The sequence below is a fragment of the Pinus tabuliformis genome, chromosome Q (assembly GCF_031772625.1).
Source record: "Pinus tabuliformis cultivar Carrire ecotype Pingquan chromosome Q, CPIR1, whole genome shotgun sequence".
Classification (NCBI taxonomy): domain Eukaryota; kingdom Viridiplantae; phylum Streptophyta; class Pinopsida; order Pinales; family Pinaceae; genus Pinus; species Pinus tabuliformis.
In genome coordinates this window covers 1,159,951,581-1,159,975,751 of record NC_142296.1, presented here as the reverse complement: position 1 = coordinate 1,159,975,751, position 24,171 = coordinate 1,159,951,581, and the positions used below count along the sequence as shown (strand labels likewise).

General features: G+C 39.1%; 1 protein-coding gene across 2 annotated transcripts; it reads left to right on the top strand.

Moving 5' to 3' along the window:
• The first annotated feature begins 5,649 nt into the window (after window positions 1-5,649).
• LOC149223773 (high affinity nitrate transporter 2.4-like) lies at window positions 5,650-10,737 on the top strand. 2 transcript variants are annotated; one of them, XM_089385916.1, is made up of 4 exons: window positions 5,650-6,204; window positions 8,458-9,369; window positions 9,576-9,982; window positions 10,291-10,737. In XM_089385916.1, exons 2-4 carry the CDS (start codon window positions 8,551-8,553, stop codon window positions 10,664-10,666), a joined length of 1,602 nt encoding a protein of 533 aa, XP_089242042.1. In that variant the 5' UTR covers window positions 5,650-6,204; window positions 8,458-8,550; the 3' UTR covers window positions 10,667-10,737. The 2 variants fall into 2 exon arrangements, with proteins under 2 accessions (XP_089242042.1, XP_089242043.1); XM_089385917.1 differs by lacking the exon at window positions 5,650-6,204 and adding an exon at window positions 6,578-6,795.
• The last annotated feature ends 13,434 nt before the right edge of the window (window positions 10,738-24,171 follow it).

Sequence of the window (24,171 nt, the reverse complement as noted above, 5' to 3'; positions counted from 1 at the left end):
AGGTTGGTAACTTCTCAAGAAGTAGTCCACTCTCTTAAGGAAAAAAATCTTGTTGGAATGATGCTTAAGCTGGACTTCTCCAAGGCTTATACCGGTTAAGCTGGGCTTATTTGAGTAACATCCTCAAAACCGATAGTTTCAGCCAAAGGTGGATGAATTGGATCCTTTCCATGATATCCTCTCTTGTCATTTCAATTTTGTTGAATGGGACCCCTATCCAAACCTTTAATCCAACCCGGGGCCTAATACAAGGAGACCCTTTGTCTCCCTTTTTGTTCATTATAGCTGCCGAAGGTTTAGGAAGATTTATAAAAAACGAAGTCTGAGAATATAGGATTAGAGGCCTGAGGATTTGGGCTAACGATTTAGCGATCACCCACCAATAATTCGCTGACGATATCATGCTCTACTGCCAAGTCTCCCTTAGGGAAGCCCGTAGAATAAAAGAGATTATGAATACCTTCATGGAGGCCTCAGGGACTAAGATAAACAATGACAAATCTTGTATTTTATTTTTTAACACCCAGGGGAATGTCAAGACTTATCTGGCTAGGATCTTGGGGTTTAGTACATGAAACCTCCCCTCTAAATACCTAAGCATGCCCCTATCAGAAAATTCCCTAAAATTATCATGTTGGCAGCAAATCCTCCAAAATTTTTAGGGAAGATTAAGTAACTGGGCTTTTAGATTCCTATACCTGGTAGGTAGGACCGTCCTTCTGAAACCAATGCTAAAATTGATACCTATATACCAACTTTCAGGTATGGAATCTCCTAAAGGGGCATTCTCCAAAATGGTGGACATTTTCAAAAAATTCATGTGCGGAGGGGCACAACAGGTCACTAAATGGGCATTGGTATCCTGGCAAGGACTAGTGAAAAAAAAAATGGAAGGTGGACTAGGCCTCAGAGACCCCTATACTTTAAATCAAGTAATGTGCGCAAAATTATGGTGGAGATGGATAGGAGGTGGAAGGGATCTATGGAAACAAATATGGACAAGAAAATATAATATGCGTGAGAGAACTGAGGATATTTTGCGATACAGAGACCCCCCCAAAGGATTGACAGTGTGGAACTTGGCAACCCAAAATAGGAACCTCATAAACCGGCACGCTTTCTGGGAAAGTCATAATGGAAAAATGGCATGATTTTGGCAGGACTCTTGGCAACAAAAGGAAAAACTAGTAGACAGGCAAGACCTTAGGGATATATATCAATTCACCATAGACAACAATATACAATATGTCGAACAATTCTGGAAAGAGGACCAAGGAACCGGGAACTGGAGGAGATGGAAGAAGAAGGAAGATTGGGGCCAAGCTATAGAGAGAGACCAATGGATAGAATTTGAACAAGAAATGAGATTGAGACAATTAGTGATCCGAAATGACTTGGATATTCTAAGATGGGGACACACCATGAATGGAACCTTTACCATAAAAGGAGCATATGCCCTCCAATTAAAACAAGTCCAAGAAGGGCAATGCATCCTTTGGAAAAACATCTAGAAGGGAGGGTGGTGGCCTATGGTAGCTCATTTCCTCTGGTTGGTTCGCAAAGGATGAATCCTAACATGGGACCAACTATAGAAAAGGGGTTTCTAGGGGCCATCCCTCTATTGGCTATGTCAGCAAAACAGAGAAGATATGGAGCACATGCTTAACACTTGCCCTTTTTTTGAACAAAAATGGGGACAGATGCAAGGAGTTTTCGAAAGGATGGATCGAGACTGACATAGCATTAAGGAAACAATACTCCTATGGCGTAACAACATATTCTCAAGCCCAGTAGTAAACTGAGCATGGGGTTTGGCCTTAGGATTAAATCTATGGGCCATATGGAAAGAGAGGAATTGTAGAGTTTTTAAAAATAAAGCCTCATCACAGGAACAGGTGTGGGAAGGAATAGTTCATAACATCAAAGAAACTATCTTAGTAGAACAGTGGAACCAAGAAGACTCACAAGTCCCTCCCCAAGAAGCTCGGATTTTACGAAAACTTAATCTATCAATGGAAATGATTGCCCCAACGTATTGGAGGAAAAAAAGGCTTGGTTTGATATCCCCAACTCACTTCACTATCCCAGGAGAAGGCTTCATAAAACTCAACTCTGATGGGGAATCAAAAGGGAACTCGAGAGTCGCAAGCCCTAGTGGCCTCTTCCAAGAAAACCAAGCCAATGCGCGGCTCATATATGCTGACTCATGTGGGATAGCAAGTAACTACGAGGTGGAATTCACTGCAGCAAGACAAGGACTTCTAATAGCTGTTAGAATGGGATACCGAAACGTAGTGGTGGAAGGAGACTCAAGTCTGGTCATAAACACTTTGGCGAAATTGAACAATGGCACCACATGGGACAGTCTTAGCCAAAGTTGGAGGACAACTCGCCTAATATAAGAGGTAGGAGAATTAATTCAAAAGTTTGAGTATATAATGGTCTGAAATGTAAGATGAGAAGGGAATAAAGGGGCATATTTTCTGGAAAACTAGGGATGCAACCAACAAAATGGCCCAATGGAAAAATTATGGCCAGTATAACCCTGGGATGAAATATTCAAACCCCTGGTGGATATACTGGATCAGGACTACATGCAAAGCCAAGAAAACGAGCCTCCAGAAAATCAAGACCCCGATTGGGGTACGTGCCGGTGGATGGAAGTGCCTGCGGGCAGTAATGAGGAGTACAGGTGATTTACGTACCACTGACCCCCACACGCTCAAAGCGATGGGTGTGGTGGCCCTTGGCATGAGTACATGCAAGGGTGGTGGGAAAGGTGGCAGAGATGGCAGGAGAGAGGTGGGATGTATAACAATTAATACGAGAAGGACGAATAAGAATTGTAATTTGGCTTGTGGAGCAAGGAGCTAGAACAACAGGGAGGGAAGGTGATGACAACAACGACATCAACCTTGGAGCGGAAACGAGTATGTATATTAGTTCTTCGCCTCCTTTGCAATGTCGACCTGGTTTGATTCTTGCTGGGGGGAGAGGGAGATACCTGGGAAGGAGAATTGGGAGAAACACAGAGGGAAATGGCAGAGGCGTCGAGCTGCTCTAGTTTGGTTATGCGTCACTGTTTGCAGCTTGATGGGATTTGACCCTGCTAATGGTTATGTGGACCTTGATTTGGGTGGCAATGGGAACCTGGGCTATGCATACTATGGGATGAGTGAGGCTGATCACTGGGGTTGGGTATGCAAAAACTCGGCATTGCAAGTTGCGAATGGCAAAGGGTAGCTAGTATGTTGGGTAGGAGGTTGGACCAGTGGCCACAACCATGAAAAATTAAGGGGAATTGAGAGCAATTACTATGCTAAGAGACCAGATAAGACCCCTGTGGGAATGTCGGGCATGATGAGGGTAGAAAAATTGTTCTGGCTTACTAGGCAGAGGGGAATGGGGTCAGGTTGAGGTTTAGCTCAGTTGCATGGCCTTGGCTGGGGTTTGTCAACCACACTGAGTACGTGAGACAATGGGGAGGGAGGGAGGAAAATCTAGAAGGGATAGGGAGTTCAGACCGTGCTCAGGATTGGCTCTCTACCCATCTTGCCCCCGGTACCGCTAGAAAATGGCAAAAATCAATGAACAGGGAGAATGATAACATTGACAATTATATTTGGGATAGTAACCATGGATATAATATGTTACAGTGCTTGTGGTTAACAATTTTTCCTGTGAACGTGTTTCAAACCGTGGTGATATGGCTCAGCCAGCGAGAGGACGGGGACATGGGAGACGGGGTCGGAAGCCTGGAAAGGTTAAGGACTCGAGCAAGTCAAAACTCTGCAGAGGAAGGAAATCAGTGGAGCACCTCATCAGTGAAGCGACTGCGGCATACCGTGAGGGAACGGATGAAGGCATGCAGAATTTGCTAGAAGAATGGGAGGGAGAAATCAAGCAGGGCAGTGAGACAGAAGATGAGATGGAGAGTTGGAGGACACTAGTCCCAGACCCTGTGAATACTATAGGAAGGAAAACCTGATTCAAGCAGAAATTATACCTCTCCTAGCTAATGAAAAGCCTGATGGGTAAGACTATGGAACAGATCTTGGTGGGGATGGCGGTCTCTCTCCAAGGGATGCCAAGCTACAAACATGATCTGTAGAGAATTCAGTTTCAACTCCACAAGAAGGACATTAGATTGGACAAAATTGAAAGACATATTCCATGCATCTTGGAACTGTCTAAGATGCCTAAAGCAACTGTCAAGGATGCGACACCTGTGGAATCGACATCCGAGGAGCAAAAGGGCTAGCTAGTTTACCATGTTTACTTTTGTTATATATTCAGTTAGCATTTACTTTTAATCATGCATGTATAAGGATAGATAGATATATAGAGTGTCGTCATGAAACAAAGACATATATAGCTTGGCTAGAAAGATTAAAACTTTGCTATTTTTGGATGGCTTACAACGAGGATAGGTGGCCAACAAACTTGGTTTCCCATTGGGCAAGTTGAGGCCACCTAGCCAACCTATGTGGTGTAAATTTGCCGATTATAAATAAAAAATAAAAAATCCTCCCAAGCTTAACAAAAAAGATATTTATATAAAATAATATAAATTCTTTTAAGAAGCAAAAGACATGATAATTGAATTACGAAAACGTGATGACAACACCAATTAGTGTTTAGTCTTTTATGTGAGGGAGAAAACTTTTGAAAATATTAAGTATTAGTGTTTAGTCTTTAATGTGAGGGAGAAAACTTTTGAAATTATAAAGAGACAATTTTTTATCCAATTAAAATTTTATTGCGAAATTAGAAACAAAAAGCAATTATACCTTTTAATCATAACCCCAGCTACCTTAATAAAACCATATACTTCCAATTGAAAATTATATATTTTATGAATATAGAATATATCTTTTCTTTTAACCTCCCATTATGTCCACTAAACGAAAAAGGTAACCATTATCCCCTTCCAATTGGGACCCTTGAATTGTCCATGCACGTGGGTCGGTACTGGTTTCCGTCGGAAAGATATCTTTGGCCTGAAAATTCAAGGGCGCATACTTGAAGATTTAACTACCCTGAATTGTCCTGCTCAACAGTAAGCCTAAGCGAACATTGTCCGCCAAACACTTGGATAGTAACACAGTTGTTTTACTGTCAAGGATCATTCACTTTAGATTTTCCGACCCGGGGTTTGGTGCAAGTTGCCGAATTTCAAGCATCCCTGAAAGTTCGGAATCCTACTTGGTAAATTCTGCAAAAAATCAACATACACTTCACAGCAAATTGCATTTGTAATTAATATTGTATAGACTGGAATAGACATCTTTAAATCTGAAATCCTTTAAATTCACATATTTAACATATAGTAGGTGCAGTGCTGGCCGTCAATATTGTCTCATGGAAGGGGGCAGCGAAAACAGAGAATCGTAGAAGGACGGTGAAAGAACGTTTGTCAATCAGTATCGTCACATGAAAATGGGGGCAGTTGAAGCTGATGGATAGCGAAGTTTACGGACGGCATACAACTTTCTTCTCTGCTAGTGTTGTCTTGGATGCTCGAGTCTTCTTTGGCTGGGCTACTGAAAGAAAATAAGGGACCGGGATGGGACCGAGAGGCTCAAAATGGGCCTGCGGGATTCCAAGATTAGTTAGCTTAGGGTTATTATTCATTTCTTTTTACAATTGCGAACTGAATAAGAATTCGGTAAAGGTTATTACGGAAAGTTCGGTGAATTACTGTAAGGTTTTCTTTACTTCTGAATCAATTTGGAAAATTAAAATCAGAGTTCCAAATGGAATAAGAACTCCGACTTTAATGTTGCCGTATTCCAAGAAACCGAATAAAAATTTGCTACCGTATTAGACTAATCCCGTAGAGTTCGGAGGGTCGCAACTCTATTCACTGGCTGTTTTGGACAACTAAGCTTGCACGTTGAGCTGTATACACCTGTTTTCCTGTTATTTTAATGTAATATGACTGTAGAGTGATGTGAATAAATATTCTTACAAATTGCTTTTGCGAACCAGGCTGTCTTTATGATGTGTTTGTGGCTATATATGCCGGCATCCCGTGTAGATTCACAGAAGCATACAAAAAGAAATCTTTCTGGATACTGCTGACCATGAGTTTCAGCGAACTCGTGATCCCTACATCCATCGGTTCCTCCGTCTGATTTGCAGGAAACTTGAAAGTGAGAATGAAAGATGATCATGCTAATACGACACTGGTTGCTGCTGGAGGTAAGCTTTATTTAATCTTGTTTATGTAAAGTGATTACGATTGTTTTTCCCCTGAAAATCGAAATGAATTTTCTTAAATTGAACTTTATCAAAATTTTCAGTACAAAGTTCAGAGTTTAAGATTTTATCAGATGAACGATTTGTGTATTTGAGCGAGAGATTTTTGAGGGCTTATGATTCTATCAGATAGATTATTTGCGTTATTGAGGACGAGATTCTCAAGTTTATTTTTTATTCTTAGGCTCAGTTCAGTGGAGGAGAAAGCCTGCTTTTCCCTTTTTACCGGTGAATCCGATTCCATTCCTGTTTCTTGTTTTTTAACTTTAGCTGCTTTCAATTAATTGCTGTATTGTCTTCTGAGTTGTGCCAATCCGCCTTCAACTGACCCGGCATTAAATTCTTCTGCCTGTCTTCCCTTTTTGGTAAAGCCAGTTACATTCAAATCCTGAACTCGCAGATAGATCATTCTTTTTCAACGACTCAGTGTGGCGCTACGATATTATTGTTGTCTCTGGTCTTTATAGTTTAATGGAGTTTTACAGGAGCTGATTTCGACTTTGTTAGTTAAATCTTCAAGACACGCTTCTGCTGGTTTGTTTCTGCAAGAATTTCTGTTTTTCTGATCTCCTGAAACTCTGGATTCCTTCCCGGCTTAATGACCTTCTCTATCCTTATGAAGCCAAGGGCTACGGTTAAGTTGTGGTATTATCAGGACTGTTTTGAAAAAGTTATATTGTATACGTAGAAAATTTAAATAAAGATTTGCAGGATTTATGGACCGTTTGAAGACCTAAAAATGTTATATCTTCAACGTATATTTAATTTTTTTTGGATTCTTCAATATAGTTAGGAGGATACAAGTAATATCAAAGTAAATCTCATTATCACTAATTTTAGTCTATAGAATTTTGGTATTTGGAATTGATTTGTGGATCGTTTGAAGACCTAAAAATGTTATATCTTCAAAGTATATTAATCAAACTATCAAGTTTTTTTTGGATTCTTCAATATAGTTAGGAGGATACAAGTAATATCAAAGTAAATCTCATCATCACCAACTTTAGTCTATGGAATTTTGGTATTTGGAATTGATTTGAAGTAGTCTTAGTCTGTATTGGATTTGCATTATTTTTTTTTTATCAATTGTCAAAGTAGCAGTGGAATAGTGATGGAACAGTTATTATTGGCTGCTATTTGCCAATTGACTCATTATTATTATTCAAGGAAAACCAAGCCAGTTGAAATTCGCCTCCTGGTTATTCCATAAGAATCCATAAAAGAGCATACTTTCGCTCATACTAGATGCTTCTGGTATTGGATCTTAACTTGTTTCTTTAACCTGTTTCTTTAAGTCCCAGAAAGAAAAACTTTTACTAAACAAAAGCGAAAGCAGTTTTAAAAGTAATTTACAAATTCTATAATGTAAATAGATTAATAAACTTACAGTGTTTCTACTGATAAACTTTGCTTAATTCATTATGAATCACAGAAACTTGAATACAGATTAATAAATTTTTAAAATCTAATTTACCTTAATCAATTAATAGACCAACTTACAATATTTAGTAATTATTTCATATTTTTAAAGAATTAAATGACAAAAAAAAATAGAAAGTCGAAACGGACATGTTTTAACGCTAAGTATACGCTCACACTATAATATAATTCATTTTCCAAAAAGCCTCTTTCACCACCAACATTTTAGTTAAAGATTAACCCAGCGCCATTGTTATAAGAATTACCGATTGTCCTAAAATCTTAAAGACTCTAAAATTCTATATTGAGAATGGATTCTCAATGTATGGTCATAGCCACTCACAATCTTCATGCTTGATAGTGACTTTATACCAAACCATAACCGGAAAATAAAGGAGTTTGAAAATTTTATAAATATTTTATTAAATGAATTTACTTTGAAAAAATTATTTTCAAATTATTTTGGTAAAAGCATAATTTGATTTGACTGATGTGTTAAAGTCCTATCATCTTTAAAGTTTAAAGTGCCACCTCCCAACCACTTAGTCACGTCTGGACTGATGGAGTAGAAAATAATTCTTCCGTAGCTTACAGTCTGAGTTTGATCATGATATGGGGGACCGTTGAACCACAACGGGACAGATGAACCAGTTAAAAATATTTTTTCTATCGCATTACAGTTTGAGTTTGATCATGATATGTTGGAAGGACTGCTGCTGATAGTTATTTATTGCAAATCATAATGTACTTTGACTAACGCATCCCTGCTTTTCCCAGCATCTGATGTCTAGCTGCAAGTAAGACGCTCAGCACTAAGCGTACGGAATTTCGGCTACAAGTAAAATATCATACTATATTGGAAGATTGACAATGGCCGACCAGAGCATTAAGGAAATGGGAGAGCCGGGTTCATCTTTGCATGGTGTCATAGGCAGGGAAGCCACATACAGCCTTCCTATCCGTAATGGCCATACAGTCCCAGACACTCACTTCGATCTTCCAGTGGATTCCGAGCACATGGCCACGAAATTCAAACTGTTTTCCTTCGCTCAGCCCCACATGAGGTCCTTTCACCTCTCTTGGATCTCTTTCTTCACTTGCTTCATCTCTACATTCGCTGCTCCGCCTCTGATTCCGATCATAAGGGACAATCTGGATCTCACAAAGACAGACATAGGCAACGCAGGAATCGCATCTGTGTCGGGCGTGATATTTTCCAGGCTCGTGATGGGAGCCCTGTGCGACCTGGTTGGGCCCCGTTACGGTTGCGCCTTCATGATAATGCTCACTGCTCCTGCCGTTTTCTGCATGGCCACTGTTTCCACCGCAACAGGGTTTATTCTGGTTCGTTTTTTCATCGGCTTCTCGTTGGCAACCTTTGTTTCGTGCCAATATTGGATGAGTACCATGTTCAACAGCAAGATTGTGGGGCTGGCAAATGGCATGGCAGGAGGTTGGGGAAACATGGGAGGAGGGGCAACACAGCTAATAATGCCTCTCGTCTATGAGTTGATCCATAGCAGATTCGGTTCCACGCCCTTCACAGCTTGGCGCATTGCATTCTTCATACCTGGATTCGCCCACATCTTCATGGGACTCTCTGTGCTCATTCTTGGACAAGACCTCCCGGATGGTAACTACGAAGCTCTTCACAAAGGAGGGAACAAAATTAAAGATGACTTCTCAAAGGTGATCTTTTTTTTTTTTTGTGGTTGGAACTTTAGACTTTGGCTGCTATTTTATAAAAAATGGTAAAATATTTTTGTTGAGATTTTTTTAGGGATTTACCTGAACATAGGAAGAATTAGGGAAAAAAATTATATTAGCAATTTTGATCATTACTATTCTTCTTAGTCTGTTGGTGCTCACACCATGATCCGTTTCAATCTTTGCAGGTCTTCTTTTACGCTGTCACAAATTACAGAGCGTGGATTTTGGGTTTCACCTATGGATACTGTTTTGGAGTGGAGCTCACCATCGACAATGTTATTGCAGAGTACTTCTATGATAAATTTCATCTGCAACTTCACACAGCTGGTTTGATTGCGGCCAGTTTTGGCCTTGCAAACATCGTCTCTCGTCCAGGCGGGGGAGTTCTTTCGGACATGGCCGCCCGCAGATTTGGCATGAGAGGGCGACTATGGACTCTCTGGATCGTGCAGACTTGTGGTGGGCTTTCTTGTATCTGGTTGGGGAAATCGAATTCTCTCGCCCTCGCTATTACTGTAATGATTATCTTCTCCGTATTTTGTCAAGGAGCCTGCGGTCTAACATACGGTGTCATCCCTTTCGTATCAAGAAGGTTTGTGTTCGAATCTCATGCTGTCTGCACTAAATTAATTTTTCGTCATTGTTGGATTTTTCCGTTCGAAGTAGTAAGAAATTGGTGGAACTAACCCTCCTCAAGCTCGCTGTAACTTGATTGTGCGTTTGGATCATCGACTGTAATTCGATTAAATCATAATTATTAATATGCAAACTATAAATCCTAACTGTAAAACATATATTTTTCAGCTTTTTCAGATGAAATTGATAAAATATAGCTTTGCCAGACGGGTGAAATGTTTTATTTGTAATTGACATTTACTTTTCTGACATTGGCGAGTACAGAGCTTTAGGTATAATCTCCGGAATGGGAGGCGCAGGAGGAGCCGTCGGCGCAGTTCTAACGCAGTTCCTGTTTTTCACTGGTTCAAAGTACTCCACAGAGACGGGACTCAGCTTAATGGGTGTGATGATCATTGTTTGCACATTGCCTGTTGGCTTCATCTACTTTCCGCAGTGGGGAGGAATGGTGTGTCCACCGTCCAAGGCTGAAGATGCTACCGAGGAAAGATATTACGGGGACGAATGGTCAGAGGAGGAAAAGCGAAAGGGATTCCATGAAGCCAGCATGAAATTTGCAGATAACAGTCGAAGCGAGAGAGGGAGCAGAGTGGCATCTCTACCTACTCCACCAGGAGGACGAAGCCCTGAGCACGCCTGATATATACACATTATAGTTTGCATTGTACTCGTACTTTTCTGTAGTAATAAAGTTCGATGATTCCATTTTCACCAATAAGACGCAGCGGGCATTAAAGGTATCTGCGACCACATAAAATCGTTTTTTGTGTTAAAGAAGTTTTGACTACCGTCTATTTTTGTCAATGTAGGGAGAAAGTGGTTTCTATTTTTGTGAATTAAAGAAGCGGCTTTGTCAATTAAATAATAATTGTAACGTGAATAAATTCTGAAAGATATTATTTTATGATAAATAATATAAATAGTTTATATTTAGAATTTTATATTTTTTAATTTGATTTATTTAAAATTTGGTTAATTATTTATTTATTTATTTATGAAATTGATATATAATTCGAGGTAACGTAAACATATTATATATATATATATACTCTTAAAATATAAAAACACAAATTATAATTTTACTCAGAGTTATATAACAAAATAATTATTCAAAATTCTTTAACAATAAAATAGTAAAACATTCATTCCTCGATGGGGGTGAGAATATTCCTTGATGGGTGAGGAATGGTGAGGAGGATGTTCACGAGGGAGGGAACGTGAGGGCTCAGCTCTAGGGTTTGGTTCGTCGTGGTGGTTCTGGGCATCGTATGTCGGTGATTCAGGGTGGTCGCAGTCACTGAAAAGGGTGCTGCATGGAGCACTGTATAGTGCCTAGATGTGGTTTAGTCAATTTTGGATCTTCCGTAGAATTCAGAGTGGGTTAGACAAAAGGAACATGTCGAATTGATAACAACTCTGAACAAAATGCATTATTTTCAATGTCATACTCGGGAGCTAGTTGTGGTGGTTTAGAATTTATTATCAGAGAAGGTCGAGAAACTAGAGGCCTGGATGACCCATTTCGAGGAGCATGTCCAATGCTCCTTTCATCCTCCGCCACCTCCTAGTAGAGCTCCGGACAACCCAGTCTCCATCACTTCTCACGACTAGCATGGATACGTGTGTTTTATATGTGTTAGATCTAAGACTTTTGTGATCCATAATGTATTTCGAACCAACTGATGTGGTCACCGTTGTAAATTAGCCTTCAGTAAATTAGTTAATAAGGTAAGTAAAATATTATTTAAAAATCAGTGGGAAGGAGTTATCTATTAAAATATTATATATTCAGTTAAAAAACTAGCTGTTAAGAATATAAAATATTTTATTCCAATATTTTAATAATTAATTATTTAATAAGATAAGTAAAATATTATTTAAAAATCAATAACAAAGAGTTATCTATTAAAATATTATATATTTAATTAAAAATTAGTTGTTAGAGTAAATAAATATAAAATATTTTATTCTAATATTTTAGTAATTAATTATGAAGTGAGATAATTGATATTATCAATTTATATAATATTATTTGTTAGGAGTTAACTTATTCCATTTAAATAAAAATATAACCATGTTGAATTATATAAAACTATGGGCTTTGAAATTATGTTGAATTATATAAAACTATAGGCTTTGAAATTATGGACGGTGTCTTTCTTTATTTTTTTTCACATGTTTTTGGGGATACCCAACAAACCTAACCAGAATAAAATACTCACGTTTTTCCTCTAGTATATTTCTTTTTGAAACTATGAATAAAAATTTAACTAAAAAATTAAAACATACTTTATAATTAAATTATATTTATATTCCCATCTTTCTTTTTCCTAAAATTTTCTTTGTAACCGAAAGTTCTTATCAATCTTTTACAAATTCTAAGATAAAAAGCATATTTACTGAACCGTGTGTTTCCACTGGATTGAAAACCAATAATCATAACGTGAACGGAAAATGGTTGACCCGTTGGTTGACTTGTAGTTTTGTCGTTCAATAGTATTAACAGTAAGTGCATTAAATATGCATGATATAATTAAAATGTAAATATTGAGTGATGCACCACCAGATCATAATTACATCTTTATAATGGATTTGTCATGATTGTTTTATTGTTGATTTCTTTTAATGGTTTATTTATTGATATTGATTAATTTTAATTTGAAATATAAATTAAAAAATAAAACAATTAAATTGGTTTATAATAATAATATTATAAATAAAAATTTATAATAATAATAATTAAATGTTAAAAAATAAAGATTTATTATCTTGGGGTAGCTCAATTAGTAATATGAGATATGTGTAATTATTGAAACTCGAGAGATTTAGATTCAAATTTTTTGTTTGCAACGTGGTTTATGGAGAGGAGACTTTATAGGTTTACTAGTAGTTACGTGTCAGGCAGTGTCATGCTCCTATCTTGGTGGTAGTCTTCCAACCACATATAGGCGGGTGCGGCGTTGCTACACTTTTTCTTTTCACCAATACTTAAATGTACGGACTACGCCTAACTAAACACTTAGTTAATTGTCCAATAAGTGTTCAACAATGCAGTAGAATAAAAATTCATCAACAATTATCTTCTTCAATTATATTTAATCAGTATGCAGTGGAAATCACAATACTACCACAAGTGCATCCATATATACTTGGGAGGGGAAACTCCCGTAAAGTCTGCCCAATTCAGTTTATCATAAAACTTCAATATTTTACAAGTATACAATTTTACAATCAAGTTGTGTAGCCAACCATTCGCCCAACACACTTGAACAATTCACTAAACCCGTGTCACAGTCATGCAGCTTGCTGCTACCTATGCCCACACTGCATAACTGGGAACCCCAAGTTAAGACTCGGCTTCACAACTTGGCACTCGTTTAGCTCGGCCCACTTCGTGTCTCAATTTTGTCCGCTTCCCGTCGTGTAGCATAATCGTGCCACCACTATGCTTCATTCGCGACCCACACTACTTATGCCAACTTCGCCCAACACTCGGTCGTGTCAACCCGCAGCTCACCCGATTGTTAACTGTCCACCCAAACCTATCTGCCACAATAACCAGCGTCTGCCCATCGGTGCTAGCACATGGCCTACACGCAGTGCGCCCTGTTCACCAGATCCGACCTGACTGTGGCTGTGCAAACCCGACTAGGTTCTGTCTGCCTGCAACTCCGCCCTGATCTGATTCTGTTGCCCTGCGACTTCTTCTTTTCTAACTTGCTCGACTCCCTTCCTCGCTTCTATTTTGCAATGTCTCCAAGTTCGAGTTGATGTCTCAAGTGACTCAACTCTCCTCCAATATATATGAGTGCCACATGGATCCTTTGTTTTAGTAAGGGTCGGCCCAATCTCCAAATAATGCGTCAGCCTGCAAATTTCGTATGTCGGCCCAACTCATATAACATCCATGTCGTTGCTCTCCATCGTATAAGTTTGTTGCTGCTCTCGGTCGGCTAAGCTTTGTACTTCGATCGCTCACATTCTCTAACTTCGCTTGGTCCACGGGTCACTCGTATCAAGTGTGGGCGTGCTCGACCACCAACCGTGTCACGTCTCCCATGGGCGCCATGCTCGGGCGCGTGCCCGCTTGAACGCCCAACTCAGGTCACTTGACATGCTCGTCCATCGCACATCCCGTTGCACTTCTCATCACATGACTAGTCAAATATAATCTACATCCACCTTTAACCGAATGTACTAACCCGAGTCGCCTTTAATCGAACGCGGATACTCGTCACACATTCGTTGCAATTGCACGCCTTTAACCATAATCGTCAATTTTTCGATTCTCTCGAGTGCTTGCTAACTCGAGGCCCTGACATCCTCCACCACTCTAGAAATGTTGTCGTCCTCGAGAACACCATCATGATCAAACATTGCAAAGTGTTGCTAGCTCCAACATCCACTTTCCATGCCGCCAAACTCTACTCTATATCACACAAACCTCCTCCAAGGCTCACGTCTCCAAAAACAGGGAAATCTCCTCAATCCATGAACATAAACCATATCTGTCACAATCCCCATGCTGCTCCAACATAGAAGGATGACCCCTCCAACTCAAGCTACATGCTATCACTACAACATACATCGTGTCGATTCATCATGTGTCATCATCTTGTGAAATCTCTGCCATGATACTCCATCCAACACAACATATCCCGGTTATAACCAAGACATATCTCCAACATAACTCTGCACACTGCATGCCCCCATGAATCGAACTAGTCGGGTGATCAGTCCAACTGTCACACTCAAATCATGAGAATTTACATCCTCATGCCATCGTCGGTTGTCTCTCTAGCATCCTGTCACAATCTCAACTCGATCAAGAATCCATACCAAGTATAAAATAAACCATGCTCAGTTCCATGAAGTAGTCCTCATCTCATTCGCAACATGCTGTCATCAATGCTAATGTCCATGTGCTACTCTCAATGATGTCCCAACAACCACATCCATCCAAGCATCATCATAATGTGTAAGAGAGAGGCCTTATCCCCAAAGGCCCCTTTTTCAGGGTGGTGCAATCCTCCTCATCATTAAGGCATTGCACACACCCACCTCCAAAGGTTTATTATGTGAGATGGGCCAGGAAGTTACCTACCTGGATTTCATTCACCCATGTATCCGAATGATGTTGTGTCCTCAAATACTCATGCACAATAACAATCTCCTCATGTGTACATCCAAGCTTCCCAAGCTTGTCTTTCGTCAACTGAAAGTCATATATGCCCATAGCATACCTGCAAAAGTCCAAAATGCCAGCTGGATCTCTACCTACATAACCTTCCCCAACCACTACCTTAGAAGAAGTGCTCGGACTTCCCCTCTCATCAGTAACTCCATGGTAAAGTCTCTCAGTAGAAGATGCACCTGTCATACCCCTTAAGATGTGTGGAGCCTTTCCACCTCCATCTTTCTTTGTAGCTCTCGCAACAAAATCAATCATCCTCTTCTCCTTTGTTGCTTGACTCATACATCCAAGTTCCTTTTGCTCCACATAGTCATGCTTCACATCTGGGTCCTTTAGATATAAATTTATCGAAGCAATCCTTGGTTGATATCCCAAGCGACTCTTCCTTGTCATTAGAGCAATCATGGTTTGTCCTCCTGCTATAATCAATAGTATGTCACAGTCCACCATCAGTATGACTTGTGCATCTATTAAGAAGTCCTGCCCCAACACCGTAGCATGATCATCCATATCTGATCAGGTGCTCAAAATTATGCTAAAAAATCAAAGTGTTAGAATTTTATTAAACTCATCTTCAGATTGAAAAGCTCGTCATTCTGATTCCAACGGTGTGAATGACACTCAAATCCGAACTCGTATGCAGAAGTTAGAGAAAGTCAAAGTTTAGGTTTGACTTAGACACATGGCATGATTGGATGACGTGGCAGGTCCTTCAACAAATGAAGAGGCACCAAGTGGCAAGCCGCCATTGGCCCCCGCATGTCGCAAATAAAAATCACGGATCGGCAAAGAGGAGGTGTTATAGAATCGGCCCCCGGCAAGGGAAGGGTTGCGATGTGATAATTCACAATCGCAGATTGCAAAGGAAAGACTTTACAGAAAATCGGCCCCTCACAGGTACTAGGTTGTGATGTGATATCACAATCGCAAATCACAATAGGGCAGAGTCTCGCAGACCTTAAGATCACCGGAAATCCGTCGATTGCGATATCTCGGATGCGATTTGCTTATGGATTCCATTTAATACTCCCATCGGGTCTGCGCACATCGCAATCGTACATCGCCACCATGTTCACAGACCTTAAGTCATCGGTCCTTGCCCATTGTGATTTACGATTCGGTTGACAGATTATGGCCCGCTGCGCGGTGAAATTTTCGCCTAGTTAGTGGTTTTTGGGGCTAATTTGTAGGATCATGCCGAATGTGGAGCAAATTGTGGAACGAATAGTGGGAAAACTACGAGAAGTCATAACTTCTTCAGTTTTCCACCAAATCAGTTGCAAACAAAGGCTAGATAGCCAATTTTGAGTATTCAGAACTCATTGAGATAGGTTTCAGGGGCATTTGAGCATTGTAAACACACTTTTGTTGTAATTTTGAGCATAATAGAGAGGCCCAAGCATTGGAAGCTAGAACAAGGAGACGTAGCCCAGGAGGGGTGAACTCCTCATCAAATCTTTGTGTTATGTGTTGTATTTTGCTGTTCTTTGTTGTTCATCATATGTTTTATGTTAAATTGTTTATAACATTTACATAAGAAACTCTCATGGGAACCAATTAATGAAGCAAAAATGGTAAATCCTTTAAGCACTTGATAAGCAAATGATAAGCATCTTGGGTTTTATTCTGAATGGGGAATTTGCACAGCATTACTAACTTGCTCCATTTCAGATCAAGTTGGTATCAGAGCACTGGTTTTTTCTTACTATATTTGCTTATGCAAAGAAGGAGTATTGTTTGCTAGTTTTGTGTCATGCTAACAAAGTTAAAACTCAAAATAGGTGAAGGAAAGCTGGTTGGAAGCCCTGAAGTTGGGTTAAGGGGAAGAAGAGCAAGGTTGCCACAATCTCCAACACCAGTTCAACCTCAAGTTTCAGTTGAGACTCCAGAGATCATGTCTCATGAAGGAGAACCTACAAACATGACAAAAGATGAGAAAACCTTCAGAAAGGCTTTCTTTGATATGACAAAGATGGTGAAGGTCCTCTATGAACATAGGAATAACAGGTTGCAAGGTGAAAATTCCAAACCTCCCAAAGGAGAAGGCTCTTCAGGAGGAGGTAATGGAAAATGAGGTAATGGGAATGGAGACAAACCTCCACCCTCTCCACCATCTTCTTCATCCTCTTCTTCACAAGCATCTTCACACTCTTCCACTAAAACAAACCTTACTCATACTCATCATCATTATTCAAAAGGAGATGGAAAATCACCTCTACTTAAACTAGATGTTAAATTTGAGGGTGAAGTGATTGTAGAGAAGCTTGATAATTGGATTCATCATTTGGAGGTGTATTGTAGAAATCAGAACCTTCAAGAGGATGATATTAAAATTTAGTTGGCTTCATTGAGAATGGAGGGTGCGACACTCATTTGATGGGAAGAAAGGACTCAAGACGAGGTCAAAAAACATGGTAAGATCTCTATTACTTGGTATGATTTCATTGTTGCTATAAAAAGACAATTCTACCCTTTAGCTCATATGCAAAAAGATATCATGAATTGGCAAAATTTTAGACAGTTAAAAGGTCAAAATGTGCAAGAGTATACTCAGGAGTTTAGGAGAAGAGCTCTTATGCTAGGAGTAGACTTGCAGTCACAAGATACTTTGTTGAAATACATAGGAGGTTTGCATAGCTATCTTCGACACACCATTCTTATGTTTAATCCCACGAATCTTGATGAGGTCTGTGTTCAAGCTACACACCTCGAAGCAAGAGGGAAAAATGTACAAGAAGAAGGTAAGAAGAAGCCATTCCAGAGTGGTGAAAAAGGAAAGAAATCTAAAGGAAAGCAGAAGAAAAATGCTTCTGTTAAGAAAGAAGGGGAGAAACCCGTGTGCAAGAATTGTTCCAAAGAGGGCCATGATGAAGTGCATTGCTGGAAGCTTCATCCTGAATTAAGACCGAAGAAATTTAACAATAAAGGGAAATAGAAGACAAACATTGCTATACAACAAGACTTGGGTTCTGACTCAGGTGATGAAACAAAGATTGCAGCCACAGTCACTAAAGGAAAAGCCGTGGCAAAAACAAGCAAAGAGGAAGTCGTGGCAAGCACCAGCGCAACAAATAACTCTAACAACGCTTCAAATGAAGAAAATAGAATTGAGTTGTTCCATATCAGAGTTATTTCCAAACACACCAAGATTGACATGCTGTTTCACAGTGGATCCCAAGAAAGTTTAATTTCTACAGACTTGGTCAAGAAGTTGAATCTAGAAATCATGTCTCATCATAAACCGTATCGGTTGTCTTGGATAACCAAGGATGCAAATTTTCAAGTCATAAGGAAACACGTTTTCAGGTTTGCTATTACTGCCAATTTCATTGATGAAGTCAAATTAGATGTAGTGCCATTGGATATTTCTGGAATTGTGTTGGGAAGCCCGTATCTATATGACCAGAAAGTCATTTTCCATAGATTTGAGAAAAAATATCATTTGTTCAAAGATGGAGTGGAGTATATTGTGAGAGCCCATCGTAGAAAGCTTAATCCGTCTTTAGTAAGTGCAGGGAAAATGAAGCGACTGGTCAATTCCAAAAAGAATCTTGTGCTCCTTATGATCAAGCAGAAGAATGATACGGAGCATGAATCCTTTGCAGGCTATGACGTGAAGCTGAAAGCCGAATTGGTTGATGTGGTCAATCAATATGGAGATGTGTTTTAAGAACCAAAGGGATTGCCACCAAAAAGGGGAATTCAACACAAAATTCAGCTACAACAAGACTGTCCACTCCCAAATATCTGTATATATCAAATGTCAATTCTGGAAAGTTTAGAAATTAAGAAACAAGTCCAAGAATTGTTAGATAAAGGTGCGATTCGTCCCTCTACTTCACCATATGGTTCACCAATTGTTTTGGTAACCAAGAGAGATGGAACCTAGCACATATGTGTAGATTATCGAGCTTTTAATAAAATTACCATAAAAAATCGATACCCACTACCCATAATAGATGATTTGCTAGATCAGTTGAAGAATGAAAAATATTTCACTAAATTAGACCTAAGAAGTGGATATCATCAAGTTAGAATAGTTGAGGAGGATATTTGGAAGACTGCTTTTAAAACCAAACAGGGATTGTTTGAGTTGCTGGTTATGCCTTTCGGTCTTTGCAACACTCCAGCTACATTCATGATATTTATGAATGATGTTTTATGATCCTTTCTTGATGAGTTTGTAATTGTCTATTTAGATGATATTTTGATATTCAACAAATCACGAGAAGAGCATGTCAAGCATGTGAGGAAAGTGTTGGATGTCTTGAAAAAAAACAATTATTTCTGAAGATATCTAAATGTGAATTCGAGAAAATTTCCTTAGTTTATTTGGGCCACATAGTTAGAGGAGGTGAGCTGAAGACTGACCCCTCTAAAGTTTCGGTCATTATGAATTGGCCAATACCCAAATTAGACACATAAGTAAGGAGTTTTCTAGGAGCAATGCAGTACTGGAGGAATTTCATTGCCAATTTCTCTTCCATAGCAACTCCACTACATACTTTGATTAGCGTGAAGGTTGTCTTCTAGTGGGGAGGAAAACAACAAAAAGCATTCGATGCTTTAAAACAAAAGGTCAGTTCAGCCCTAGTTTTAGAATTGCTGAATTTGAAACAACCATTTGAAATACAAACAGATGCAAGTGACTACGTCATGGGTGCAGTTATTTTACAACATGGTAATCCCATTTCATTACATTATGATATTTGTAATGGTGCTCTTATTAAATATCCTACATATGATAAAGAGATTTATGCATTGGTGCAAAGTGGGAAGAAATGGAAGCCTTACTTAATGGGAAAATAAACCATTATTCACATCGATCATCAACCTTTGCAATATTTGCAATCTCAAACAAAATTGCAGCAATCAAGGCACTTTCCTTGGATGGGATTGTTACAACAATTCCACTTGGTAATCAAGTACAAGAAAGGTATTTATAACAAAGTTGCTAATATGCTTTCTAGACCTGTTGTTAATGTAGCCATTTTACTCAAGAATCACTCTGTTTTGCCTGAAAGTTATTTTGAACGATACGCACATGATGCTGACTTTCAAGAGGTATATTCAAATTTAAGTCAAGGCCACCAAGTTGAGGAATTAGAATACCATGTACATGATAATCTGTTGTATCATTTGGGAAAGATTTATGTTCCACATGGAGAGAGAGTAAATGTCACAAGCGAAGTGCACACTTCTCTTATTGCTGGACAATTTGGTGTAAGTAAAACAATGGAAAATATTCAAAGGTCTTTTTATTGGCCTTGTATGCTTGAAAGTGTGTCACATTTTATTAGAGGTTGTTCATTGTGTGCAGTCAGTGAGCCTAGTAATAGGAAACTAGGATTGCACACACCACTTCCAGTGCATTCACGTCCATGGGAGAGTGTTTCTATGGATTTTGTAGGAGGTCTTCCTTTATCAAGAAAAGGTCATGATTATTTGTCCATAGTTGTGGATAGGTTCAACAAGATGTGCATATTAATGCTTTGTAAAAAACAAATTACAGCTGAACAAACAACTCAACTTTTCTTTCAAAATGTACGGGTTCATTTTGGATTACCTACTTCTATTGTAAGTGATCGTGATTCCCAATTTGTTGGGAATTTTTGGTAAAATGTATGGAACTTGATGGACACCACCAAGTTGAACAAAAGTGCAACCTTCCATCCGCAAACAAATGGTCAAACTGAAGTGGTTAACATGACAGTTATTCATTTGCTAAGAGGATATTGTAGCAAACATCCTAAGTTGTGGGATGAACAGTTGCATTATATTCAACATGCTTACAACTAAGCGAAACACTATTCTACTCTAACTTCACCTTTTGAGGCATGTCTTGGTTATTTTCCTAAATCGCCTTTGGATTTCATCTTTGATAAATATGTAGCTATAGATGAACATAGCGACATAGACAGAGCAACGAAATTCATTAAGAAAATTCAGTGGATTCACTAAACAGTTCAAGAACAACTAGAAAAGACTCAAGGAAATCATAAGGCAAGGCATGATAAGCATCGTGTGGATCATCAATTTCAAGTAGGTGATTAATTTTGGTGTTACATTAGCAAGGAAAGGCTTCAAGGTGAAGGTAAAAAGCTGAAACCAATCTGTTATTGTCCATTTAAAATTCTAGAAAAGATTGGTAATAATGCTTTCAAGCTTGATTTGCCTTCTTATATGAAAATTTATTCTGTTGTTAATGTTGAAAATTTGAGATTGTATGAGCCTCCTTTGATTGAAGATCAAGGAGAAAGTGTACAAATTCCATAAATTGAATATTTTTCTCTAGAATTTCTTGATGAGCTTTAGCAAGACACCATACTTGACATAAAAACGAGGTCATCAAAGAGGAGAAATGTTGATTATCTTCGAGTGGGTCTCAAAGGTAAAAATCCATCAAAGGCCAAATGGATTGAAGAGGGGAAGGTGAGGGAACAATACCCTCATATGTTTAATAATTGAATATAATATTTTGGGGTCCAAAACACTTCCAATGGGGAGGAGTGATCAAGTGCTCAAAATTATGCTAAAAATAAAAGTGTCAGAATTTTATTAAGCTTAGCTTCATATCGAAGAGCTTGTCATTCTGATTCCAACGGTTTGAATGACCCTCAAATCCGAGCTCGTATGCAGAAGTTAGAGCAAGTCAAAGTTCAGGTTTGACTTAGACACATGGCAGGATTAGATGACGTGGCAAGTCCTTCAGCGAATGAGGAGGTGCCAAGTGGAAAGATGCCATTGGCCCCGCATGTCACAAATCGCAATCATGGATTGATGAAGGGGATGTGTTACAGAATCGGCCCCCGACAAGGGAAGGGTTGCGATGCGATAAATCGCAATCGCAGATCGCAAAGGAAAGGCTTTTCGTAAAATCGGCCCCCGGTAGGTATTGGGTTGTGATGTGATATTGCAATCACAAATTTCATTAGGGCAGAGTCTCGCTGACCTGAAGACCACTAGAACTCCCCTGATTTCCATATCCCATATGCGATTTGTTTATGGATTCCAATTAATACTCCTTTCGGTTCCGCACACATCGCAATCGCACATCGCCACCGTGTTCACAGACGTTAAGCCGTCAGTCCTTTTCGATTGTGATTTTTGATTTGGCCGACAAATTATGGCCCGCCGCGTGGTGAAAGTTTCACCCAATTAGCAGTTTTTGGGGCTAATTTGTAGGATCATGCCGGATGTGGAGCAAATTGTGGAACAAAAAGTGGGAAAACTAGGAGAAGTCATAACTTCTTCATTTTTCCACCAAATTGGTTGCAAAAAGAGACTAGGTAACCATTTTTGAGTATTCTGAACTCATTGAGACAGGTTTTAGAGACATTTGAGCATTGAAAATGCACTTTTGTTGTAATTTTTAGCATAATAGAGAGGCCCAAGAATTGGAAGCTGGACCACGAAGACATATCCTAGGAGGGGTGAACTCCTCATCAAATGTTTGTGTTGTGTGTTATATTTTGATGTTCTTTGTTGTTATTTTGCTACTGTTCAACATATGTTTTATGTTAATTTTTTTATAACATTTACATAAGAAACTCTCATGGGAATCAGTTAATGAAGAAAGAATGGTAAATCCTTTAAGCACTTGATAAGCAAATGATAAGCATCTTGGGTTTTATTTTTAATGGGGAATTAGCATAGCATTACTAATCTGCTCCCTTTCATATCAATATCAATCACCCTTAAATCCAACCTGCCAAACCATGAACCCACTCTCATTTGTGTGTTATTCAAAACACTTGTCATAACTTTCATGGTAGAGTTTATAGCTTTGAAAGAACTCAACTCTCGTTCCACTTCAACGTTCAGCCCAAAAGATGTTGCTACCTTCCTGATAAGGAAACTATGTGTAGCCCACATATGAACCAATGCAACAAACTTCTTGCCATGTACGGTTACCTACACAAAACTCAACCTCAAGGTATCTCCACCCTTTGTGGGCTTTATCTTGCATCTTACCTCAACAACCCTCTTCAACGATTCAACCATATAGGGGTCTTTTGACTTGCTTTTTGACCTGAAATTTCTCTTAAGGTATGCAATCTCCCCTATTGGATCATCTAAGAAATTTGATCAAGGTCTAGCTTGAGTTCCATCAAGCTTCTCCTTCATCACATCTTGCTCAAGCGCACCTACTTGACACACATCGACTTCCACTCAAAGTCACCCAACCATCCACATAAAATCCTACATGGCCCAGTAATAAGCTCTAAGTCTGTCAATGTAATCATGCTCAACTTCTTCTATAACAACAGATTTATGATCAAGAAAGTCCCTCTTGATCTCATCCTCAAGTCCCTTGACTTTAGCTTGCAACATGGTACTTCTTTTCCTTAAGCGAACTCATTCATCCACTAGTTCTTGGAGTTTTCAGTCACCCTGTTGTATCTTCTCATCAAGCTCATCAAGTTCAGCAGACTTCCCATGAAGATTATCCAATTACTTCTGCACCTTCACTATCCCATCTCCAATGTTCCACGATAGCTCCCACTCTTGAACAAGAGCCTCACAGTGCTACTGTTTCTTGTCCTTCCCATAACCTGTCATGTCTTCAAGCTTTTGAAAAGATCTTTCTGCCATCTCCCTTCATTCAGGTTGGCCCAAGCTTAATGCTTCACCACTTGCTTCACTTCAATCTTAAATCAAATCCCTGTGGAAAGTGGGCCTCTGATACCCGTTGTCATGCCCTTTCCTGATGGTAGTCTTCCAACCACACATAGGCTAGTGCGACACCGCTACACTTTTTATTTTCACCAATACTTAAGTGTACGGAATACGCCTAACTCAACACTTAATTAATTTTACAATAAGTATTCAATAATGCAGTGGAATAAACATTCATCAACAATTATATTTCATCAGTATGTAGCAGAAATCACAATACTACCACAAGTACACCCATATATACTTGGGAGGGGAAACTCCCATAAAGTTTG

Coding starts and splice junctions, on each gene's coding strand:
- LOC149223773 (XM_089385916.1), top strand. CDS start 8,551: ATGGCCGACCAGAGCATTAAGGAAATGGGAGAGCCGGGTTCATCTTTG. Junction 9,370..9,575: donor TTAAAGATGACTTCTCAAAG/GTGATCTTTTTT, acceptor CAATCTTTGCAG/GTCTTCTTTTACGCTGTCAC. Junction 9,983..10,290: donor ATCCCTTTCGTATCAAGAAG/GTTTGTGTTCGA, acceptor TGGCGAGTACAG/AGCTTTAGGTATAATCTCCG.